Source organism: Oryx dammah, unplaced genomic scaffold (genome assembly GCF_014754425.2).
Source record: "Oryx dammah isolate SB20612 unplaced genomic scaffold, SCBI_Odam_1.1 HiC_scaffold_11, whole genome shotgun sequence".
Classification (NCBI taxonomy): domain Eukaryota; kingdom Metazoa; phylum Chordata; class Mammalia; order Artiodactyla; family Bovidae; genus Oryx; species Oryx dammah.
Window position 1 is genome coordinate 25,881,166 of NW_024070195.1, and position 24,032 is coordinate 25,905,197.

Genomic DNA, 24,032 nt, shown 5'->3' on the forward strand with positions numbered 1-24,032 from the left:
GAGTCAAAACCAAATCTGAACCTGGTAGAACTGTGCCAGACACAAACTCTGAAATGAAATACTCAGCATTGCAGCTAGGGTGCTAACATACAGGTCAAGGCCAGCTCTTTTCTCAGCTTGAGATCTGGAGGAGCTAGGCCTGGGTTTATAGGATCCTTTCCTGCTCTTTCCCTGGCGCCTCAGACAGTAAAGAACCTGTCTGCAATGCAGGAGACCTGGGTTCAATCCCTGGGTTGGGAAGATCCCCTGGAGAAGGAAGTGGCTACCTCCTCCAGTATTCTTGCCTGGAGAATTCCATGGATAGAGCCTGGTGGGCTACAGTCCATGGGTTGCAGAATCTGGACACGGCTGAGCAACTTTCACTTCACTTTCTGTTCTTTCAGAGTTTTGGCCTCGAGGGAGTCCTCCCTTCTCACCTAATGTCACACATATGTAGGGGGCCTGGAGGGCGTCCTGGTACAGACACTACAGACTGTAGCTGCCTATAAAGACTGAGATGACTCCTTTATCTGTGAGCCTTCGCTGGCTGCCTTAGGACCGTTCATTACTCTGACGTTTGAGAAAGGCTATCCAAATACATTTTATTGAAAGAAACCTTTTATTTATGATCTTCAATGGTCAAACAGTTTCAAACAAATTCAGAACAGGGGTTCACATTTTGAGCTTTTAGTTAAAAGACGCTATGTCATGCGTGAAATAGATGCTGATCCCGTGGGGGTGCTCCCCTGACGCGTTTCAATACTGGGCTGAGCGGTCAGAAGACAGCCTATGTGACAGAAGCCTGCCCTGAGGTCTGCTTGAAAAAGGGCATGATTTAAAACCTCATGTGGTTTTTCACAACATAAGTGTCCTGAAACTTAAAATAATTTCAACTTAATTTCAAAACAAACACCCCAAGAATCAACTTTCCCTTTAAATAAAAAAAATAATCAATTTAATACTCTTCTTGAAAGAACTCCGACAATGTAAAATAAGTTCCAATTCCATATATATATATCATATATATATATACATTTATAACTTAGGTTGCTCTGTTTCTCTATATACTTTTACTCATGCAACGCGGTAGGGGTGGACGTGAGGGCTACAGCGGCCTCTCTGAGAATGCGGTGTAGCTCCTCACCCTGGCGAACAGCAGCGGCGTGTACATCTTGTCGATTTCGAATGCTGTGACCGCAGTCTCTCCAGTAGATCTGGAAAGAGAGCCCACAGTCACTCATCACAAGGAGATTTCAGCTCATTTAAAATTCTTGTCTACATTTGGGGGGGGGGTAGTTTAATTTTAGGCATTAGCCTTTTTTTTTTCATTTTTAGTTCATCTCAGTCAATTCTAAATAAAATAGGTGCATTTTGGAAAATTCGAAAAATATTAGAAAAGTGTAAAGAAAAATCACTCATTCCCACTCAGATAGGGCCTCAACCTTGATACTGAGCTTCACTGCTGAGATCATACTTTGCTGCTTTATACATCATGACATAAAGCATTGCCTCACATCATTAAACCTTCTTCAGAAGCCATTTTTGTGGCTGCATATTTCACTGTTTGCTTTTTACCACATTTACTTAATTCCCCCTTTGCTGGAGGATTTAGTTTTCAGTGTTTGGCAATTGTAAATGATTTTGATATCTTTCATTATGCCCTTTGAAGATTCCCAAGGAACAATTTCTAAGTCAGAGGCTCTAGATATTTTATGGTTCTTGTTAAAATGTATTTTAGAAAGAATTATAATCCTAGAAGAGAATTTAATGATTTAATATTTGCATAATCAACAGCATAATTTCAGGTTGAGGGGGAAGGAGGTGACATATTACCACAGCCTTTTATTTTTCGCCTAAAAAAAAAAGAAAAGAAAAGAAATAAACAAAAACAGAAAATTCCAGTGACTTCATAAATATCATTTGCTTGGCTCTACTTCTGGGTTTGGTTTCTTTGGAAAGAAGAAAAAAGAAGAACTTCACAATTATTCAGAGAAGCAGAAAGAAGACAGGAGGACCAGTAGATAAGAGAGAGAAGCAAGAAAAAACGGTCTTTCTGTCAAGACCTCCCAGATGAGTGGGAAGAGTTACTCCTAAGGTGGAAACATGACTAGGAAGCCTTCAGCAACCTGACTGAGGTCATCAGAGAGGCTGATGGAAGGTGACCGACCTCCAACCTGCCTCTCAGAACTCTGGACTCAACTGGCACGGAATGACCCTCGGGCACACACCAATATTCTTTCAAACCTCCAACAGCTAACATCAGTATCTACGTGAACTGGAGTTTCACTTTCCTAATTCTTACATTTTACTCATTTCAGTACTGTTCCTTTCTCACACATTCTCATCTGTTCACTCACTGTTTCACACTAGTAAATCCTAACTCACAGGATAAAAAGTTTAACATAGGAACCACTAATGGCTTTAAACAGGAACCACTAATTTGGCTTTGAAACACTGGTGATCATCCCAGCAGACTTCCTTTCCTAGCTACAATTTACTTTAAAATCTGTGCATAATCCCTGGGGATAAACCGAATGGAAATAAGGTGAAAAATGATGAGGCTAAAACATGGGAGAAGAAAGATGCTCTGGTGTTTCACAGCTGCCTTGGAAAGCCAGTGCCTGAAGCCACACTCGCACAGCTTAGTGGCCAGGCACCGACAGACTCATGGAGGCTGCTCTCAACCTCACAGGGGAGGTGCCCACCTACGTGTCCATGGACCCTTAGTGGGAGCTCTGGACACTTCACCTGGCCCACTTTCAGTTTTCTTCAGGTTAGCTGTTTCTTTGGTTTGCAGAAGATTATACTGTGGTTTTCCTTTGTGATCGAACATTAACTGTGAGGAATCAAACCCTCCCTGGGTTCTCAGCTAGACAGGAAGGGCACATGGAATCTGTACCCTTGAGGTTTTTACGGCATTCACCTACTTGTAAGTAATGTGACAAGAGTGGTGTATCCAGATGAGTTTGTTGAAGCTCTGGTGGCCACTGGAACACAGCTGTAGCCCCACGTGAAAGTTCTGATCGGCTTCTTGCACAGGGGCACGGCGAAAATACCGGTATTTATGGTCAAGTGCTTTCTGTAAGAGGGGAGATGCGTGAGCAACAGTGGAGCCTCACTTCACGGACAGACACAGAGACGGACAGAGCTGCATCTATACGGAAATACCTGAGCAACGTGTTAAGTCACAGAGTTATCTGCACACAGGATAGACAGCTATACTGGTTATCAACTGCCAATGTGTATCAGTTCAGTTCAGTCGCTCAGTTGTGTCTGACTCTGTGACTCCATGGACTGCAGCATGCCAGGCGTCCCTGTCCATCACCAACTCCCAGAGCTTGCTCAAACTCATGTCCATCGAGTCAGTGATACTACCCAACTATCTCATCCTCTGTCATCCCCTTCTCCTCCTGCCTTCAATCTTTCCCAGCATCAGGGTCTTTTCCAGTGAGTCAATTCTTCGTATCAGGTGGCCAAAGTATTGGAGTTTCAGCTTCAGCATCAGTCCTTACAATGAATATTTAGGACTGATTTCCTTTAGGATGGACTGGTTGGATCTCCTTGCAGTCCAAGGGACTCTCAAGAGTCTTCTCCAACACCACAGTTTAAAAGCATCAATTCTTCGGTGCTCAGCATTCCTTATGGTCCAATTCTCACATCCATACATCGCTACTGGAAAAACCATAGCTTTGACTAGACAAACCTTTGTGTATGAGGGTATGTGTATGAATGCCTGGAAATACATGAGAGCCTCTAAAAACAGAAGGCTTTTGCCTCCATCACATTATCTCAATCGAGATGACGACCTTAGGTATGACATGTAACCACATGGTAGCTGTGTGACGGTTGAGGGGATGAGGACCCAGGATGGGCAGCCCAGGGTCAGTGTCGGAGATGGGAACTCAAATCCCATCCATCTCTAGGCCTAATATTTCCTTCTACTCGAAAATAGTGGGGCAGAAAGAGCACAGAGTATGACTTATCTTTTGCAATAACAGAAAACTAGTCTGCGGAGAAACAGATGTGACAAGGTTCACTGGAACCACACTTCTGTGAATGTTGCTAAAACATAAGAATGTCGACACTACATACGGTTTCACTGTGTCATAGTCTGGAGTGAAAACTGGTCATCAGCATGGGAGTGCCTAAACTCTCTTATTAGGTAACATTTTAACAGTGGGGCCCTCACAACTCCCCAGCTCTGATCTCAAGAAACTCAAGTCCATGATCACCGTGATTGTAAGAATCTCTGCCCTTCAGACTGTAGCTCCTGATTCCAGGAGCCAGAGGGAGCTGGAGAAGCCACAGCCAAGGGCCACAGGACTCACAGATGAAGGACTAACTATTCCCATTGGAAGGACCGATGCTGAAGCTGAAGCTCCAATACTTTGGCCACCTGATTCAAAGAGTTGACTCACTGGAAAAGACCCTAATGCTGGGAAAGACTGACGGCAGGAGGAGAAGCAGGTGACAGAGGATGAGATGGTTGGATGGCATCACTGACACAATGGACATGAGTCTGAGCAAATGCCAGGAGATAGTAAAGGACAGGGAAGCTTGTAGTCCATGGGGTCACAAAGAGTTGGACACAACTGAGCAACTGAACAAAAACAACAACTATTTCCATATGTGGTCGCTGGGAGTGGGACTCAACAAAAGACAAAACTTCGTTCAGAAACTATATTCATTATAAGAACAATGCAGAAATATTTATTCCAACTACCTTACAACTTCTTGGGTCCACATTGTGGTTTTTAACCAGGGTTAAAAAAATGCACATGGAGAAAAGCTGGAAAAAAATCAGTCCCTTAATCTGATAAGAGAGTTTAAAATACTCTGGAATGTCATGATTCTGCCATTGTATTTGCTTGGCATTTTTTTCCTTTTGCAAGAAGGAAATTATCTCACTTTAGCTTATTTCCAGTAGAAACTGAAATTCTAAAAATATCTCTGTGAAAGAATTATCCATATGAGACAATTTAGAAAGAAAATCTCCTATGATTCAAAATGAGAAAAGCCAAAAACACAGTCATATGTAATCGTACTAGTTATTTCACAGGAAATCCTGGTTTTACATTTTACATGTAAAAAACCTGGGCCAAAAAAGGAAACTTGGAGAATAAGTTGATCTGATAAAAAATAACCACATTTTAGAAACCTTCCAGTTCTCTTCAGAGATACGCTGTTAAGTCAACGCTCATTTTGTGTAATAGTAAAAAAGAGTACATTTCATCCTTTCTAACTGAGAATGTTTGAATGATTAAATACAACACTGTAAATCAACTATACTTTAAGAAAAAAATTTTAAGAAGACTTGAATGAGCAGGGTAAGGAAATTAAAAGAAAACTGCCAGTTCCACCTTGCATACTTACTTCTTCTTTCTTCTTAGTTATCACAGCAAATACTTTGGTCTGATTGTCTGTATCTTGTGACAAGCGATAATGACCCAGTAGAATTGCATCAGTTCTAAAAGTAAAAACAAAAAACACTTTAAATCTATTTATCTGTTATGTATATTTAAGTAACTGAGAAAGTAATGGGTTAGAAGTATTCACTCAATTAGCCTGAGGACAATCAGGTACGATGTGAGTAAACCTAGTTTCCAAGGCCCCAGACTTACTGAAGGGTGCCTTTAGGGAGAGGCCCAGGGATTGGTATTTGTTGTTGTTTGGGGTGGCGGGGGTGGGGGTAGGGGGCCTGGTGGGGAGCTACACTGTGCCATCTGTGGGATCCTAGTTCCCTGACCAGGGATTGAACACAGGCTCTCAGCAGTGAAAACACCAAGTCCCAACCACAGGACTGGCAGGTAAGTCACAGAATCAGTTATTTTCCACAAGTGCCCCAGATGGTTGCTTCTTTAATCATCCAGTATTAAGTCACATCATCTGCAAGCCACCACCTGAAATGCGAAGCGGACAGAACACTACAGAGAGCCGCTACCTGCTATTCCTGGTTCGTAAGCGTGGAACAATGGACTGGGGCTCCTCGGGGGTGGTGAGCATCATCACGTGGCCATCCGGGAAGAACCTTACATACCTGCAGGACAAGGCAGACGCCGAAACACCACACGCGGACATGAATCGTGTCCCTATTTCCTGGTCCCTAGACCTACTTCTTCACTGCTGTGAGACCAAAAGGGAGATGCCTCGGGCCAAAGGACTGGCAAAACATCACTGACACGAATGTGACCCGTGAGGCCGGAAGCAGAGAAACAAAGCCTTTTATTACTCTCCTTAGAGGGAGCCATGGAACTTTTAGTGTCACTCACTGAATAGAAATAAATTGAATTAAAGATTGCTCTGTTAAAGTTCTGCGTGTTTCTCCTTAAAGCACTACCTAATGTCATACAAGAGTGAGGCCCAATGCTGTCTACTCCACGGTAGTCAGCACAGCCGACTTCTTCCTCAGTGACATGGCTATCTGGTGAGGATGAACCTAAATAGCAGCCCAAGGGCTCTGAAAAGACAGAAGATAAGGAGGAGCTCCAAAATACAAAGTAATTCTAGATCCGGAGGCCAAGGAGAATTCCCTGATCTATCTTAACCTGTTGGCTCTTTGACTGCAGTTCCTGTTACAAACTGGATAAAAACACCGAGGGCCATTCTGTCTATAAATGCAAAAGCCACGCGAATTCAATGTCTGATAACTAATGCACTAACACTTGGAGAGAGAAAATTTTCACTCACTGAATTACTACAGTTGTACCTGTAATATTCCACTTGGTGCCAGGCTCTATAGAAACCATCAAGAGACTGCTCCCCTTGACGAATATAGGTGGTTTTACTGATATACACGCCTATAGAAAGAAACAGATTTTTAAAAAAGAACTTAATAAAAAAACTTTTACCATCATGTAACACGTTTCCAGCTTTATTTTTATTGCGGTTTCCTCTAAATATGCTGATAGTACTCAGGTCTGATATAGAAAATGAAGACTTATGTATTTATCAAAATCAGCACAACAGATCTCTGTTGCTCTAAAGAGTTCAACTTACCATCAAATCGAACACGGGGCCTTTCCAAAAACATCTCTCTCCAGGAGGTGTACGGAACAAGCTTAATACAGCTTCTGCCCCAAACTTTCAAGCAGGCCAAACGCCATATTTCAGGGTCTCTAGGGAATAAAAGCACAACATCAATATATTTAACAGGTAAGCCCTATCTGCACTCAGACAAGAGAAACATTTCTGCTAACAGGCATCTTCTAGTCAGTGACATTGGCTGCACACCAGCCAGGCATCGTGCTGAGCACTGGGACAGACTGATGGACAGGGCAGAGGCCCTGCCTTTTTACAGAGAAAGCAAACGAAAAACAAGAAAATGAGAAAAAAGTTTTAGGCAGTGTGCTCAGTGTGAGAAGAAACAAAGCTGGGTAAAGGACAAGGACAAGGGGCTGGGAAACAGACTCTCTTTTCCGGGCAGGTGTCTACCGTGACGAGGAAGGGCATCCTGGCAGACGCCACGGCAGGCGAGGCCCAAAGGCTGGAGTGTGGCCAGCGTGCTCAACAGGGGGCAAGGAGGATGGTGTGGCTGCAGCAAAGTGACCAGGTGAAGTGCAGACTGCATCTGTGGAGAGGTGGTTAGGGACGGGGAGGTGGAGGTTTTGCAGGTGGGAGTGGCTGTCTGAGCGAAGAGGAGGCCACTAGACGGTTCTAAGTACAACTGATGCTTTTAAAAAATGACCCTGGTAGTCTATGGAGAATGAGCTCAAGTGTAAGAGCGGAAGTCTAGAGACCACACTGGATGCCAATGCCATAACCCAGAGCAGGCCTAACGGTGGCTGAGCCAAAATGGTACTTAGAGAAACAGTGAAATGCGCAGACTGGAGGTAGATTTTGAAGATGGCACCAACCCTAACCGTAACAAGACTTTGCTACAGGATTACTGCAAAAAGCAAAGCAACGGACTTGATTCTAACACAACATAAAATAATTTTAAATTCATCTGTAACTTGAAATAAGACACAGAACTATTTATACAGAAGCCAGACTGCAAAGAGAGACATCCCCCAAACACCCACCACAATGTATTTTTTTTTTTTATGAATACTTCTTCAACCAAGTTTTATCCTACCCCTGAAGATCTGTTTTAATTCCCTTTTTACAATGTTTTCTCATGTATAATTAAAAGAAAAATTAACGGAGTAACTAGAGAGCTTGACAGGTACTTGTTAAATAGAAATACACATAAGTGAAGTCGCTCAGTCGTATCCGACTCTTTGTGACCCCATGGACTTACTAGTCCTACCAGGCTTCTCCCTCCATGGGATTCTCCAGGCAAAAGTACTGGAGTGGGTTGCCATTTCCTTCTCCAGGGGATCTTCCCGACACAGGGATCGAACCCGGGTCTCCCAAATTCCAGGCAGACGCTTTAACCTCTGAGAACAAAGCCTTCAAGCAGTTCAAATGTTTTACCCAAAAGACAGGACTTCAACTGAAATTAGGTTATTTTAAAACAATGCATCTGAATTTTAAGAACCAAAATTATAAAAAGTTCTAGGGATTTCTCAGTGATCCAGTGACCCAGGATCGATCCCTGGTCAGGGAACTAGATCTCACACGCCACAACTAAAGTTCCTGAGCGCCACAACTAACACCTGGCATGGCCAAATAAGTAAAGTAAAATAAATAAATATCTAAAAAATGTTCTAGATGCTAAGGACAAAGTATATATTTTTATATAAGGCACTCGGCCCTCATAAAAGATTACCTGTCTTAAATGTTATACTCAACTACAATTATTCTTCACATGCAAGATTTTAAAAGTACAGGATAACTTTTCCCCAGTTTTATTGAAAAATATTTGACATACATCACTGTAAAAATTTAAGGTATATAGCATGACGGTTTGATTAACATCTATTGTGAAATAAACCACCATAGGTTTAGTGAACATCCATCATCTCATAGAGCTACAGTGATAAGAAAAGGTCTCCTGTGATCACGACTCTTAGGGTCCACTCTCTTAACAACCTTCTATCATAGAGTGATGGTAACCATAGCCACCAGGCTGTACATCACATCCCTAGTACTTACCTTCAAAGGAAGCTTGTACCTTTTAACCATCTTCCTCTAATCCCTATTCCCTCACCCCTGGTAGCCACAAATCCACAAATTCTCTTTTTCTATGTAGATTACTATATGTAAGATCACATAGTATTTGTCTTTCTCTGTCTGACTTAATTTCACTTAACATAAAGCCTTAGAAGTCTATCCATGACCACAAATGGCAGGATTTCTCCATTTTTAAGGCTCAATAATATTCCATTGTTTACATATGTGGATTTTCTTTATCCATTCATCCATCCATGCACACTTTGGTTGTTTCCAAGTCTTGGTTACTATAAATAATGTTTCTATGAACGAGAGGTGCAGACGCCTTTCAGAATTAGTGTTTTCATTTCCTTTTTATATATACTTAGAAGTGGAATTGCTGGCTCACATGGTAAATCTACTTTTAATTTTTTGAGGAACTTCCATACTGTTTCCCATAGTAGCTATACCAACTTACAATCCCACCAACATCCATATTTATCTCTTGTCTTTTGAATGATGGCCAAACAGGAGTGAACTAATATCTCACTATGGTTTTGATTTGCATTTCCCTAATGACTATTGATGCTAAGCAACTTTTCGTATACCTGTTGGCCATGAATATCTTTTTTTGAAAAAACATCTAAGGTCTTTTGTCTACTTTTTAATCAGGTTCCTTGGGGATTTTTGCAACTGCTGTATGAGTTCTTTATATGCTTTGGATATCAATCTCCATCAAATATCTGGTTTGAAAATATTTTTTCCCAGTTCATTGGTTGCTTTTTCATGGTTTTCACCACAGCCAGAGTTGCTTTAAAAAAAAAAAAAAAAAAAAGTAAATACCTGGCACAGATATAGAATCCTCTGCACACCTGTGACAACTGCTCTAATGATCTGAGGTCCAGGTCGCTGGACACCACCCAACGGAAGACGTACATCAGGACCTCCATTGGCAGTGCTGCAAAGGAAACCATCCTCAGTGACTCTCCTTCTCTCCTTCCTACCTGTCACTTGACTGTCACATTCTCAGTGCAGATATTTTTACTCCTAAAATTTTATAAACCACCCTTCAGATTGTCTCAGAGCTGAGAAGTGTATTTAACTACCCAAAACAAATAATGGCTCCTAACATCAAGACACAAATATCTTTGTCTTTTCAATATATAACATCTCTGAAGCTACTTTCCCCTTTCCTGTGGAAGATCATTTCATTGTCAAGATATATAAAAATGCTACAAAAATAATCTAGTATGTATACATATGTATGATCTGCACTGCATATGCTAACATTAAAAAATTATTTTCATCTCCTTGAAAATTTTCAATTGTCCTCCCTTGAAAAGTTCCCATAGCTAATTAAACAACACTCAACACATGAAAAGAAAGAGAAAACATTCATTTTTAAACACTCAGCCTGTTTCAGGACTCCTGTCCAACTTGGCTGAAGTGCCTGAAGATACCAGCATTTCTCCAGTTTTCCTAGGGCTGCCCCACCAACTCAAGATATTCACCCTCTTAGACCATCACCATAAAGAGGATGGCACCCTCAATCAACTACACTACAAATTCTACTCTACTTCAGACCTTGAGAAGCTTGTCTACACAAATTAATTATAATTAGACTCCCCACTATCCTTGGAACTAAAGCAGCTGTATGACAGTTATCTGACCTTATAAGTTTGGAAAACAAATCTAAGGAAAAGTATTTCTGAGTTACAAGGAGCATGAAGTCACACCTGATATATGGGTCTGACTGCTCTCGAGTTCAGGCTGACACAGTTTGAGCACAGACTCTTGAAACGTGAGCTGCTGTTGGAAGTAGGACAGGAGGTCTGCCATCTTACTGTCATCATCAGTATCTTCAATGCTAAGAAAAGAAGGGAGGTGAATAAACCCAGTGCCCCAGTCTATACAACACAGCTTTGAAACTGATTTTTCACAGTACTTTCAAATTTGCTTTAGAAAAAGTCATCTAAAAGCAAACTTCTTACTACTCTTTTTCAAAAATATGGTTAAAAAAAAATGGTAAAAGTTTACCCTGCCCTGCAAAGGGATACCATACCAACTTTTTGAAGAAAAAAGCTTCAGCAATTCCCACAGAGGAAGAATTAAAAATTTTTGGATATAGGTGTTGAGATTTAATTAATTAGTTTTATGATAAGGTAGAATTTCATGAATTAGTAAAAAAGATAATTTGAAATGATTTTTTAAAAATCATATGTAAATATATCCTTTTAAGTGACCATAATCCATTCTAATTGAATAAAAATAAAATATACAGATGTCATCTGAGGTACTTACTTACCAGGAAGGCTTTCTAATATAGGTACCTTATAACCCTTCCTTTAGAGGAAAATATATAATTTAAAAAAGCGGGGTCCATGAGTAATCTATCAGCATAAACAAATGTGTAGTTAGGAGTTCTAGAAAAATATCTAGCTTTCCAGTTTTGCTGAGGGTAACATTAAAAATGATCAGACTTACAAAAAAGCTGGATGAGGATGAAGTTAGAAAACCAGGAAGGGCTTATTAAAAGACAACAAAATGGACATGTGGCTGAGGCTGGAGGGATTGCAGGGCTCTGCTACCAGCCCTTTACAGGAGGCAAAAAACCAGCAGAGGCTTATAGGGCCTATTAGGTCTGATAAGAAACAACTATTATTTTGAAAGAATTTTTAGAATATCTGGGTCTGTATGACAGGATATGAGAGAAAGAAATGCTGTTTTAATGTTTTAATACAACCTTTCTTAACAGCACCTGGCATCTATTTATAAAACTGGCTAAGACCTGGGTCTAAATGACTCTCCCTAAATTTAAAGAAGGTTTAGAAAAACCTTGAACAAGTCTTTTTGAGTATGAACTACCTCATGTTGTTAAATCTAACTTGGTGAACAATTATTATTAGCACCAAAGTTCAAACAGGCAACAAATGCTGACTTCAATGGGATATTTTTAATATGGCTTAGTCAAAGCTTAAGTGTTAATACTATGAGCAGTTAAAAAAGGCAGTCAGCATAAGTTATCGATAAAGGTAACTTCTTAACCGTTTCATGCCAGAGGTAACGTAAGACTGACTGATATAATATCTTATTACAAAAATTCTACTTTTCTAGGTTTCTTTTATGAGCAACTTCAAAGTATTGGCTTAAAAATATGTTAATTTACTCCTTTCAGTAATTACTGCTATTATTACAAGAAAAAAAGAAAGAAAAAACTCTTTCATCATCTTATTTTTGTTGTATGTTTAAAATGTGCATTTCTATATTTTAATCTTAAAATTTCCCTAATTAAAAAATTTCTACAACTTTATAAACAAGTCTTCATACTAAAGCATATCTGGCCCTTGTGCTTTTAAAGAGATGTTAGTCTTAACAATATTCTATCTACAACCAAGTCTGACTAGAGTCTAGCATTTTCCTAATAAAAAACCTTTTTAAAAATGTATGGTTTCAAACAGATACAAAAGGAGAAAGACTAGTGTAATAAAACCCCATGTACCCAATTTCAACCATTATTAACCTTTTTCAGCTTTGGCCTGATTACATTTTAATCATTTGACTTTATAGATTTCAGAAAGTTGAAACATGTCCATTAATTTACTCTTTTTAGTAATCACTGCTTTTATTAAAAGGAAAAAAAAACCTCTTTTATTACCTTATTTTTGTTATATTTGTTTAAAATGTGCATTTCTATACTTTAATCTTAAAATTTCCCTAATTAAAAAATGTCTACAACTTTATAAACAAGTCTTCATACTAAAGAATATGAAACTTAACAGAATTAGCACTGTCTTCTTATCACACTAAGAGTCAACAGGGCAAAGACGCTTAACTTTAACAAATTCTATATATTACTGTCTATCAAATTATATACGCACTAGCTGTTTCCAACGCCATCACCATCTGGAGACCGGGTATAAGTAATCTTGAACTCTATATCAGGTACAAGTTGCATAGCCCTACGATAAAACTTGATGGCTAAAAGAAGAAATAAAGCTAAATTAGCTATGACCACACATTTTTGTCATTTCCTTTGATTACGCTAACTGTGGTTTAATTTGGTAACTTTCTTTACAAACAGCCAAATTCCCCTTTTCTACATGCAACATGAGCAGTGAACAAACTCATTTTCAAACCCTACTAGTTCAGAAATAGTCTTTTTCTGAAGCACTCACATTACAGAAACTTAAGATGTTGCATTTTACCCTTATCTCTTAGCCCATCTTTTTCCTCAGCCTCTCACATATTGTCAGAAGTGATTTTATAGGTAGTTGTCTTTCTCTGGGCTTTGAAAATGCCACTGCTGTAGCCCCAGCAAAAACAACTTTAAGCAAACTACTTTCTGGGTTGCGGAGCTTAGGAAAATCAAATGCTTCCTCCTGAGTAGGATAAGGTTTTTTTTTTTTTTTTTAATTTATCCTTCAACTCCATCTTCTTTTACTCCAGCTGCCTGTTATTTAGCTAAATAACCTATAAACTTGTTTTTAAATAAATCTCCTGGCCAGTGGTTTAGAACTAGACCAGTGAGAAATCATATAACTTGGGGCTGCAGAAGCTGGTTAGTTCTTTTCCCTCAGACCAAGCCCATTCATTTCATCCACTCTACCGTGTTCTGCCACTTGGGGTGAGTTACTGTACACTACGCAGAGATAGGGCTCTCACAGGCTAATAAAGACTGAGGAGGGATGTCATCATTTGGGCCCTTTTCATATGTCAGAGTGAAAACACCACTAGAAGAAACTTGCAAATAAATGCAACAATTTTGAAAATGTTATCTGGGGGGCATTTTCCAACGACTCAAGCACTAGCATTTTTTCCATGCCCCAATTAATAGCTTTTCTATCACGAAATGAAAGCCTAATTATAAACCTAATCTGGTAAACAGCCTCATCTCTTGGTTTACTTACATATTTCTACAGACCCAAAAAAACAGATAATAAAGGCTAAAGGGTATTCCTTTTTGTATAATGTAAATTAAAATTGAGAAAAAATGTACACGTTCCTCAACCTGTCCTGTATATTCTCCTGCTCTGAAGAAACACTTACCTATAAAATAAGCATATCCTATTTTTCACTAAGTAACAATATTTTTAAGACTTTAATAATTAATAAATGTTAAACTCTAAATTAGAAAAGGCTATTTTACTCATTCTACCCATATGACAATGTTTCTTAGCAATATTTTTTGGAAAGAGATGGGTTATATAAAAGTACAATTTTTATTTTGCATGCCTTAAAAAAAATCTCAAATTTAGAGACTGATGTTCTCATATATTCCAGTTTTTTAAAAAACTGGTCAGTAATGAAGAGATGTTATTCAGAAATGTCAGGACAAGATGACCTGGGATCTGAATTTTTTACCTTCATAAAGAGCTCCATTTTGTTCTTCTTCTACTGCTTTTAGGAAGAGTTCTCGAGCCTATAAAAACAAGCAGTGAAAAACAATATTTGAAAATCTGTATTAAAAATGAGTTTGAGTGGTGTACGGATGGCCTTTTCAACAATCATGCTACAGCAGTTACATATCTACTAGCAAAACAGTGAATTTCAACCTCAACTTCACAGCTTACAGAAAAAGGTAACTCAAAAATGGATCAAGGACTCAAAAGTAAAACTTTAAAAACCTTTAGAAAGAAAAAAAAACCTGGAGACTTGGGTGAGGCGTTCTTATACTTGACACCAAAAGCACAATCCATAAAAGGAAAAGTTAATAAATTGAACCTCATCAAAATTAAAAACTTTTGCTCTGTGATGCTCTCTTAAGAAAATGAAGACAAGCTACAAAGTGAAAGAACTTACAAGCCACATATTCAACAAAGGACTTGTATTTGGCATGCATAAAGAACTCTTAAAATCCAACAGTAAAAACATGAGCAAATCTGATTAGAAAAGACAAACATTTTTTCACAGAGGGGCCTATAAAGATGGGAAACAGCACATGAAAAGTTTTGTAACATCATTAGCCATTAGGGAGACACAAGGACCTATCAGAAAGGCTAATATTAAAAAGTAATGACAACACCAAGGGTGATGGGGATGCGGAGACACTGAGTCGCTCATACACGGCTGGAGGGAACACAAAACGGTGCAGAAGCCCAGGAAAACAGAGTGCAGCTGCTTTTCACCAAATAGGCACTTTCCGCAAAACTCAGCAACTGCACTTACATAGGCCAGAGAGGTGAAAACGTGTGTTCATGCAAAACCCCGCACATGAATATTCATAGTGGCGCCAGCAAGAGCAGCCCCTGACTGGAAACCTCAACAGGTCCCTCAACAGGTGAGGGGTCCCTCAAAGTGGGGTATGTACACACCATGCAACACGACTGAGCAGGAAGAAAGTGGCAAGCTACTGACACACACAACAACTGGGAGGGACCGCAAAGGAATTACACATTTTCTTGAATATCATATGAATATTACAGAAAGAGGCACCAGAGTAGAGGTTGCCAGGGGTTAGGAAGGGCTGGTGGGGGAGGTGAGGAAGAGAGCATATAACTAAGGAGGTAGGGAAAGGGGGCCTTGTGGTGACAAAGCAGTTCTATATCTTGATTTTGATGGTAGCTACATAAAGGGACGTGTGTAATAAAAGTTGCAGAGAACTATTTATATACACTCCCACAGTCAAGTGCCTGGAAATCTGAATAAGCTCTGGATTGTACCAGGGTTCTATCTACTTCCAGTAAGTCTAGCTGAGGAAGGCATCATCGTCAAGGGAGGATGGGAGGCGTGCACAAGACTCTCCTGGGTCATGAACCTGTGAGTATGTCCAAACTAAACTGAAATAAAGCAAATATGGACGCCTTTTGTTGTCACGGTAATGTTGATTATTTAACAGCAAATTTTTGTAAATGAAAACTTGGGTCTAAGAGTGTGAAGATGACAGCCCCTGTGGAGTAACAGGATAATAGTAATCCCCCTACATCCCTGGGCTCCGCATTCTCAGGCTCAACCATCTGCAGATCAGAGATGTTTGAAAAGAATTCCGGAAAGTTTTGAAAAGCAAGACTTGAATTTGCTGCACACTAGCAACTATTTATGTAGCACTGACATTGTACTTGTAACTATTCACAGAGCATTTACATTGCACTGGGTATTACAAGTAAGCTAGAAAGGATTTAACATATACTAGAGGATTTACAAGCTTACACACAAACACTACACTGTATCATACAAGGAAGGTGAGCAACCAAGGACACAGAGGGACCAACGTGGTGAAATCTGAAATGGTGGGCTGTGTGTGCTTTGTGTGATCAAGTATGAGAAAGAGGTGAACCACTAGAAAGCATCTGAAATTTTCCAAGACAAAGAAGTGATCACTGCATCACTAAATTTATTCAATTCAAAATATAACCAAATACTACATTAAGGCCTTTGGGAAGGTGTTAGCATTTGTACAAAGTTTTCCTCTTTGGGGAATAAATTCAAAGGAATCTATCTTTTAGAGACCAGATGTATTACTAAAGAGTCCCAGCAAGACAGTGTACCTGTAGCAAAGGAGGAGTAACATATCATCCAAAGACCTACAAGAAGTCCTGAGGGATGGAGACACTGGCACACACGTCGACATCTTTCCATGTACAACGCCCATAACACTCACCTTTTCTTCTTTCGCCAGCTCCTGCTTTCCTCTGGTGTCCGCTGCTCTCAGCAAAGAGCCTCGCGCTGCTCTGCACGGTCGAGATTCTAAATTGCCTGAGCCTCCACCCGGGGCAAGTTCAAACATCCACTGAGCTCGGAACCTCTGGAGTTGTGCCTGGGACGGGGAGAAGGATGCCTTAGGACCTGCCGAGGAAGAGGAGCTCACCTCTGGAACAATCTGTCAATAGTCCAACCCTAATGTCCACACACATACATATTCTTGGATGAGAAAACACAGTCTTTAAATTACTACCACTAAATACTTGTTATCTTCCAAGATAATTTTTGCTTAAGACTTTGAAGAAATAGTGAAAGTTTGCTAAAATAAGATTTTATATACAGGAGAAATCTAATGGTACAGGGAAATCAAATTTTAACTGGAATTGAAAATATAAGCCATCACTTGATGTTTTCAAGCTTTCTACTTGGAATACATCATCTCAAAATTCTGTGGGTAAGCCTCAACTCTGTAATAACCATTCTTTTTTTAAGAAATTATTTTTTTCTAAATATGCATCATTAAAAAATTTTTTTAATATAGAATAAGTGAAGCCTTCCAGTGTGATGGGCTCTGGTGTGCTGCCTAGATACCCACCTCCACATCTGGAACTGTTGGGTATGCTACCAGAAAATAGCCCTCAGCTGTCTGCCCTGTGGTTAAGGCCTCAGCAAGACCACACCTTCTTCCCAGGTGGGCCCCACCTAAGGACTAATCAATAAAAGTGATCAGTGACTGATAAAATTCTTCTTGTGGCTGATTATCTCTTCAAATGTTTAATAAATGTTTAATATATTATATATTATAAATTAATTATATATTTTGTCCATTAGTTGTCCATTTTCATCTATCTTATGTTCTTACTAATTTTATAAGGATATTATATCTACATGAGAGAGATCAACCCTCTCTCTCTACATGGTAAATAGTTTTTCCAGCTAATTATTTCTCTTGATTTAGAAGATCTTTTGCTATACCTAGGTCTCAAACTTTTAGATGGTCAAATCTGTCAGTGTTTTTAAGGTGATGGGTGTTACTCATGCTTATGCCTTGAACACTTTAAATCCATATACTGAATGACATAGTAGCCACTGATATTCCTTTTTACAGGAAAGGAAATCCATAACATAGTTATAACTGAAGCATTTCAAAAACCAGTATGAAAATACAGCTACAGTCAATGCAAATAAGGACCTAAGAATCTTCGTAATTATGACCAACTTCTGCTTATGTATGGAAAGCAACAGAATAAGAACTGAAGCACAAATGAAGAAACATACCTGCAAATCCGTCTCAGCAGGGCTTTCGTTTTCATCATCATCATCTCCTTCCCTGACAGCTTCGGAATGACAATCTTCCTCAGCTTCTGCCTAAGGAGAAGGGAAACAAACAAAGCTGAAGAACATGCAAGACACCAGTTTCCCTGGGTAACCTACACTGCCTACTGAGCTACCTGCCCAGCGAAACACATAGTTGTCTCTCTCTAGATAAATTCTTCACAGATGAGGAAAATGATTCCAGTTGGAAAAATCTGGTACTTTAACTTTTTAATACTGTAGAATAAACTACTTCACTGGTCTCCAGCTTAAAATGTTTGGTAGGTGGTTAAAAAGAACACTTTGTTTCAGATTTGTTTCAGAAAGTAACAGTTAGTGGCAGTACAGAGTTCAACAAACAGCTTTTGTTTCATGGATCATTTAAAAGAGGATATATAGCCCTCCAATATTTTGATGATCTGAGGCAAAGAGCCAACTCATTGGAAAAGACCCTGATGCTGGGAAAGACTGAGTGTAGAAGGAGAAGAGGGCATTAGAGGATGAGATGGCTGGATGGCATCACTGACGCAATGGACATGAACTTGGGCAAACTCCAGGAGATGGTGAAGGACAGGGAGGCCTGGCATGCTGCAGTCCATGGGGTCGTGAAGAGTCAGACACCACTGGGTGACTGGACAACAACATATAGCCCATATATGATTGTCCTTTCTTTATATAAATGGAATGTTATTAATGTGTGAATGACTTTGTTAATATCTTAAATGTACTAGAAAAACTCATTAAAATCAAAGACATGTTAACAGTGAAGGTTTTTTATAAAGAAGACCCTTCCTTTTTAAAAAATAAATCCAGGTTTATTATATATTGGATTAACTTAAAGTGGAATAAAGGGCTGGAATTACTGTGCCTGGCTTAGGACTTAACAGAGGCCCCAGGTCAGTATCCTTCCATTTTATCCTTTTAGTCTCCATAAACGTTTGCTAAATAAAACTGAATCCTACCTTCCACTGAAAATGAAATGCTGCCCAGGTGCAGTCTGTTACCTAACACACCTCTTAGCAAATAAGACTTGCTCAACACTTTAAGTGTTCAATCCTATAAAGAAATGCCGCAATCAGGGAAGTGATCTAGAAAGTTAGTTATAAATAAAAATAATACAATCTATTTAATGTTACTCATTTCAAACACAGTAAGTTTTACAGTTGACAGTTTGGGTTCTAATTTGCTCCTGGGACTAAGATGTTTGTATTAGCACCTATCTTTAAGCACAGCAACGAGATACACTTGTACTACTTCATAGCACAACACAAACAAGCCTGGCTTCCCATCTTATCTCTTGCAAGCAGAACTTACCACAGAGGGGCCTGTAAGAGGTGAACTAGTTAATATATGCTAAAGTGTTTGGCACTCTGGGAAGGCTGAGTTGGTGAAAAAATAAACGAGAAAGGCCAGAGACTCAGATGAACTTCCAGAAAACTGGAAAATATAAGTATTGTCAAATACATTTTTTTTTTCGGTCTCTTTAAGCTGAGAACTTGCTCAGTCGTGTCCGACTCTTTGCGATCCCATGGACTGTAGTCTACCAGGCTTCTCTGTCCATGGGATTTTCCAGGCAAAAGTACTAGAGTGGGTTGCCATTTCATTCTCCAGGGGATCTTTCTGACCCAGGGATCAAACCCAGGTTTCCTGCACTGCAGGCAGACACTTTACCCTCTGAGCCACCAGGGAAGCCCCTTACTAAGAACATCACTAATGCAAATTACACAATAAAAGAGTTTGAATTTATAGATCTAACAAGTGTATTTCTCTCCCAAATAAGGGTCTGCTTTATTACTGTAAACTTTAAGGACAGCTAATGGAAGGGGACCTTAGTCCCTGGTGTATCTCAGTAATTCAGCCTCCACCTCCAACCCAACAAGTCCTCCCAAACTGCCCTCAAGAGCTCCCCCTGCTCTCTCTCCTGCCACCCCTCACCCAATTTTTGCACGTTCCTTCTCTCAGCATCTGGAATGCCAGTGTCCTCTTCCTCCCACTTGGTGACTGCTGCTCATCCTTCAAGACTCAGCTCAGGGACTACCCCAGTAGGAAACATTTTCTGATCCCTTTACTTGCATCTTTTGTTTTCCCATTACACTTGTGCTGGTATCACAGCACTGAAGAATTTTGTTGAGATTTCATCTCTTTCACTAGAATTAGTGCACTGGCAACAAGATCTGGGGTCTGGCACTATGCCAAGCTGATAAGTGCTCGAAATATTGGCTGAATTAACAAATAAAATGCCATGAAAATATATAATGCGTATCTCAAGGATGAGGTAAGGAGACAGGAAATGGATAATACAGACAGCATCTTTCTTCTTCCCTGAGTTGTGTTATAATAGAGCTCTAATCCACTGTGACTTTGATTTTGACAGTACGATGACAAAAACAAATCAAATTTGGGGTTTTACTGCATTTTTCAACTCAAATACCACTTGAAATAAGCAGGTCTTCGGCTATCACGAAGAGATTTTCACTTTGTTTTACATAATTGAGTTTGACCTAACACCACTTTTCACCAGAGTAGCTCATGGGTTCATCATTTTACTGTTTCACAGATGGGGTTAATACTCAAAGTTAAGCGCTTAATCCTGGTCAGGGAACTCTCTAAAAGTTTAGAAGCAGAGTTAATTAGCGTTTTTTACTCTCCAAATTGACTTCATAAACTCATTCAACCATTCATACATTCATAAACACTGGGTGTTTACTATAAACTAATGAGTTTGGCATCATTTCACTCTTGAAGATTCAACTTGGCCAGAGATTAGTTTCTCGCATCGACAATTTATTGGAAGCCAAAGCAAAGTAGCATGGGACAGAGACTACCTGTGCCAGCACGCAATAGAAATGCGACAGAATCCCTCAAACCGCCAGCCAAAACCCTGCCCCAGGCACCGCCGCGTCCTGGGACAAGTGCGTCCTAAACTCAAGACGCCTTAAAAGGCTAGAACGGCGGCTCCCTGGGCAGGTTTTGTTTCTGTTTTTTTTTGCGGGGAGGGGCGGAGATCAACAAGTGTCTCCACTTGCCAAAGCTCCCTCCAGATTTCAGATACTGCGACGGCTCACCTCAATCTATGTTCGCTGCTTTTAATAAAGGCAAGAGATTGGTTCAATGTCCTCATCAGGCCGAAGAGAGGCATTTTTCTCGGCCGTCCAGCAATCCCTCTCTGCTAACCTGGAGTCCCCACCGGCGTGTGTGGGCGGTGGGGGGAGGGGGGGGTCTCCGCAGAAGTAACTCCGGGGATCCAGCAAGGCTGGCACCATCCTTTCCCTCTCCCTCAGGCCAGGACCCCAGGATGGTGGTAGCCTTGCAGACCCCACCCCTCGCAGGTTCCTCCTCCCCACTTCCCTGGGGCTCCCCGCAGGCCCGCCCGCCGTCCGCCCGAGCCCCTGGGCGCTTTACCATGCTGGCTGGCCGGCCGGCCGCGGCCGATGGGCTCTCGGCGCCCCCTCGGCACCGCCCCCGCGAGGAGGTGCGCTGGGAGTCCGGTGTCTACTCCTGCCGTCTGCTGCAGCGGGGCTTAGCAGAGTTCTCGGTCGGAGAAGCGCACCAGGCATCGGCAGTAACTGCGGGCCCGGCGTACGGCAGCCATCTTCGCGGGGCAGAGGGCCAGATCGTGGCGCGCTGGGCGGCGGCCGGGGACTCGCGGAGCGCAGGGACGCCGGGGGCCCGCCGAGACCAAGGACTCTGCGCGAACCGGAGTGCCGGCCCTGCTGGAAACCCCGGACGCCGCAGCGGAGCTGCTCGTCTGCTGCGGAAACCTGCGCCGGCGCGGCGAGCATGCGCACTGCCGACCTGCCGTCGCAGGGCTCCGCGGCCCCCTCGCAGCCCGGTGGAGCGTGAGGGACATTCGCTTGGTTTACGCGCGAGGCACAGCCCGGGGTAGGTCATCGGGTGTCCGAAGGCCAAACTCGACCTAGTGTTCGGTTCAGTGAACTTATGCAAACTTGCTGCTGCTGCTAAGTCGCTTCAGTCGTGTCCGACTCTATGCGACCCCATAGACGGCAGCCCAGCAGGCTCCCCCGTCCCTGGGATTCTCCAGGCAATAAGACTGGAGTGGGTTGCCATTTCTTTCTCCAATGCGTGAAAGTGAAGTCGCTCAGTCGTGCCCGATTCTTAGCGACCTCATGGACTGTAACCCATCAGGCTCCTCCATCCATGGGATTTTCCAGGCAAGAGTACTGGAGTGGGGTGCTCAAACTTCGAGTTAAGACCCTCAGGCAAGCGGTCCTAAGGCATCGAATTGGGTGCTCGGGATGGTCGCTACTCGGTTTTCGGCGACAGTGGCTAGAATCCCAATCCAGGACTGCAAGGAAACAGTGGAATTCCACTGTCGTAAGGCTGTCATAATTACTAAGCTTCTCAAAAACACGGTTCTGGAGGATGAGAAAAAGAGGCACTCAGGAAAATAGCAGGAGAGAAAACTTAGCCCCCCACCCCTCGCAACGCACGTCGCACTGCAAACCCCATCATGCAACGCGAGGAGGACGCTGGGGCTCTACAGCCCCGATAGACTGAGGCGACGGCTCCCGTGGCACACTGGGATTTGTAGTCAGCCGTTCCACGTAGAGCGCCTGTAGTCACACGCTATTCTGGCTCCGCCTCTTAAAGCCCAAACAGCTGATTTCACTTCCGCAGAAGGCATTCCGGTTTGGCTGGCGGTATATTACTTTCCAACACTTGACATTGTTTTAAATACTGACTTTGGCATGCTATGTGTAAACCTAGCCTTGGAGCGTCATACCTTCTTTCAGCGAATATTTATGGAGTTTCTGAGGTTTCTACTAGGTGTGGGTTACTAATAGTCACCAGGTTTCCAAGACCCTACTCGTAATTGCACGAATTCACAAGAGTTTAAATCTCTTATCCGTTATTTTATTCTGTTTATTTAGATCTTAGTAATGCAGTACATTTTTCTGCAGAAAAACAGGCAAAAGAAAGTGAGGGGTGCAGAATGGTGAGCTACATTATGGAAGCCCCAACTACTATCTTTTAATATTAGGATCCATCGTTCTGATGGGTATGTTTTCATTTGCCTAAGTCAGCTACCTGTAAAAAGTACGTTCTTACTTAAGGGAGACTAAAAATTTACCAGTTTGTAGTTTTTAAAGGAGACTCTAGGGCTTAGGTCTTTTAATGATGATTTTCCACCCCATGACCTCTTCTAAATCATATTTTGAAATTAAAATGGGAGAAAGACTAGATGTAGTCAAGAAATAGAAGGAAATGCTATATGTGATTCATGAATACAAAAGATCGGTTTTGCAAATGAGGAATGGGGTATTGAAGTATTTTCAGAACTAGTCTATTTCATTAAACTGGTTGAAGGCTCATGACATTATTTCTATTATTCTAGTAAAAAAGTTTAATAAAATAATTAGTATTTGTAACAATAAATTGAGCATCTACTTTATTAAAGTGCTGTTATGTTATCTAAAATTTTAGATAAGTATCCACTCTATCTACTGGACCTTTTTACAGGGTTGTATTATTTCATCATATTATGTAATACTCACATGGTTATAATTTTCCCTAGGCTAGGACTACTGACCTAAGCCACTTACTAGCCCAGCGGACCCTTGTTAAAGGTAGATCAGGACAGTCCATTTGCCAATTGCTTGATCAACTGAGTTTGACTAAAACTGATCATTTTAAATACTTCAAAAATCACTTTTCATGGGGGTGGTTATATGATTTGTTAGGCTGCTTCCTGTCTCCATATCTTTTCATTGATAATGACTTTCAGTTCTCATTTGCCATATGGTTTGGGTGTTATGTAGGTAAACGTGAATGTAGATAAATGTTATACAATTGCCAAGTGGACAGATGACCCTTGCCCATTTGGTACAGGAAGTCTAAGGAAGCTTGGCAGTCTTGTATCTTGTTTCTTCAACAGAAGCAAGAGAAAAGAGGGATTTGGGCCTTTTGCATAGATTCTTTTTGGAAATAATTTTTTCAGTTCTTAGAATTTAAAAGCAAAGTGAGAGAAAACTGATATGAGCTGGGAGATCTAAACTCAGAGAAAGGATTACTGCTTTATTAATTTAAATTGTGTTACTTAGGGCAGT

At 41.0% G+C, this 24,032-nt stretch overlaps 1 protein-coding gene across 1 annotated transcript; it reads right to left on the reverse strand.

Moving 5' to 3' along the window:
- Positions 1-575: 575 nt before the first annotated feature.
- FBXO9 (F-box protein 9) lies at positions 576-23,356 on the reverse strand. The gene is made up of 13 exons (XM_040249456.1): positions 21,367-23,356; positions 17,929-18,018; positions 16,610-16,765; positions 14,374-14,431; positions 12,891-12,990; positions 10,749-10,879; positions 9,856-9,970; positions 6,976-7,094; positions 6,686-6,776; positions 5,921-6,016; positions 5,353-5,446; positions 2,907-3,058; positions 576-1,193 (listed from the first exon to the last, which is right to left on the reverse strand). The coding sequence occupies exons 1-13, from the start codon at positions 21,367-21,369 to the stop codon at positions 1,085-1,087; spliced, it is 1,314 nt and encodes a 437-aa protein (XP_040105390.1). The 5' UTR covers positions 21,370-23,356; the 3' UTR covers positions 576-1,084.
- Positions 23,357-24,032: the final 676 nt, after the last annotated feature.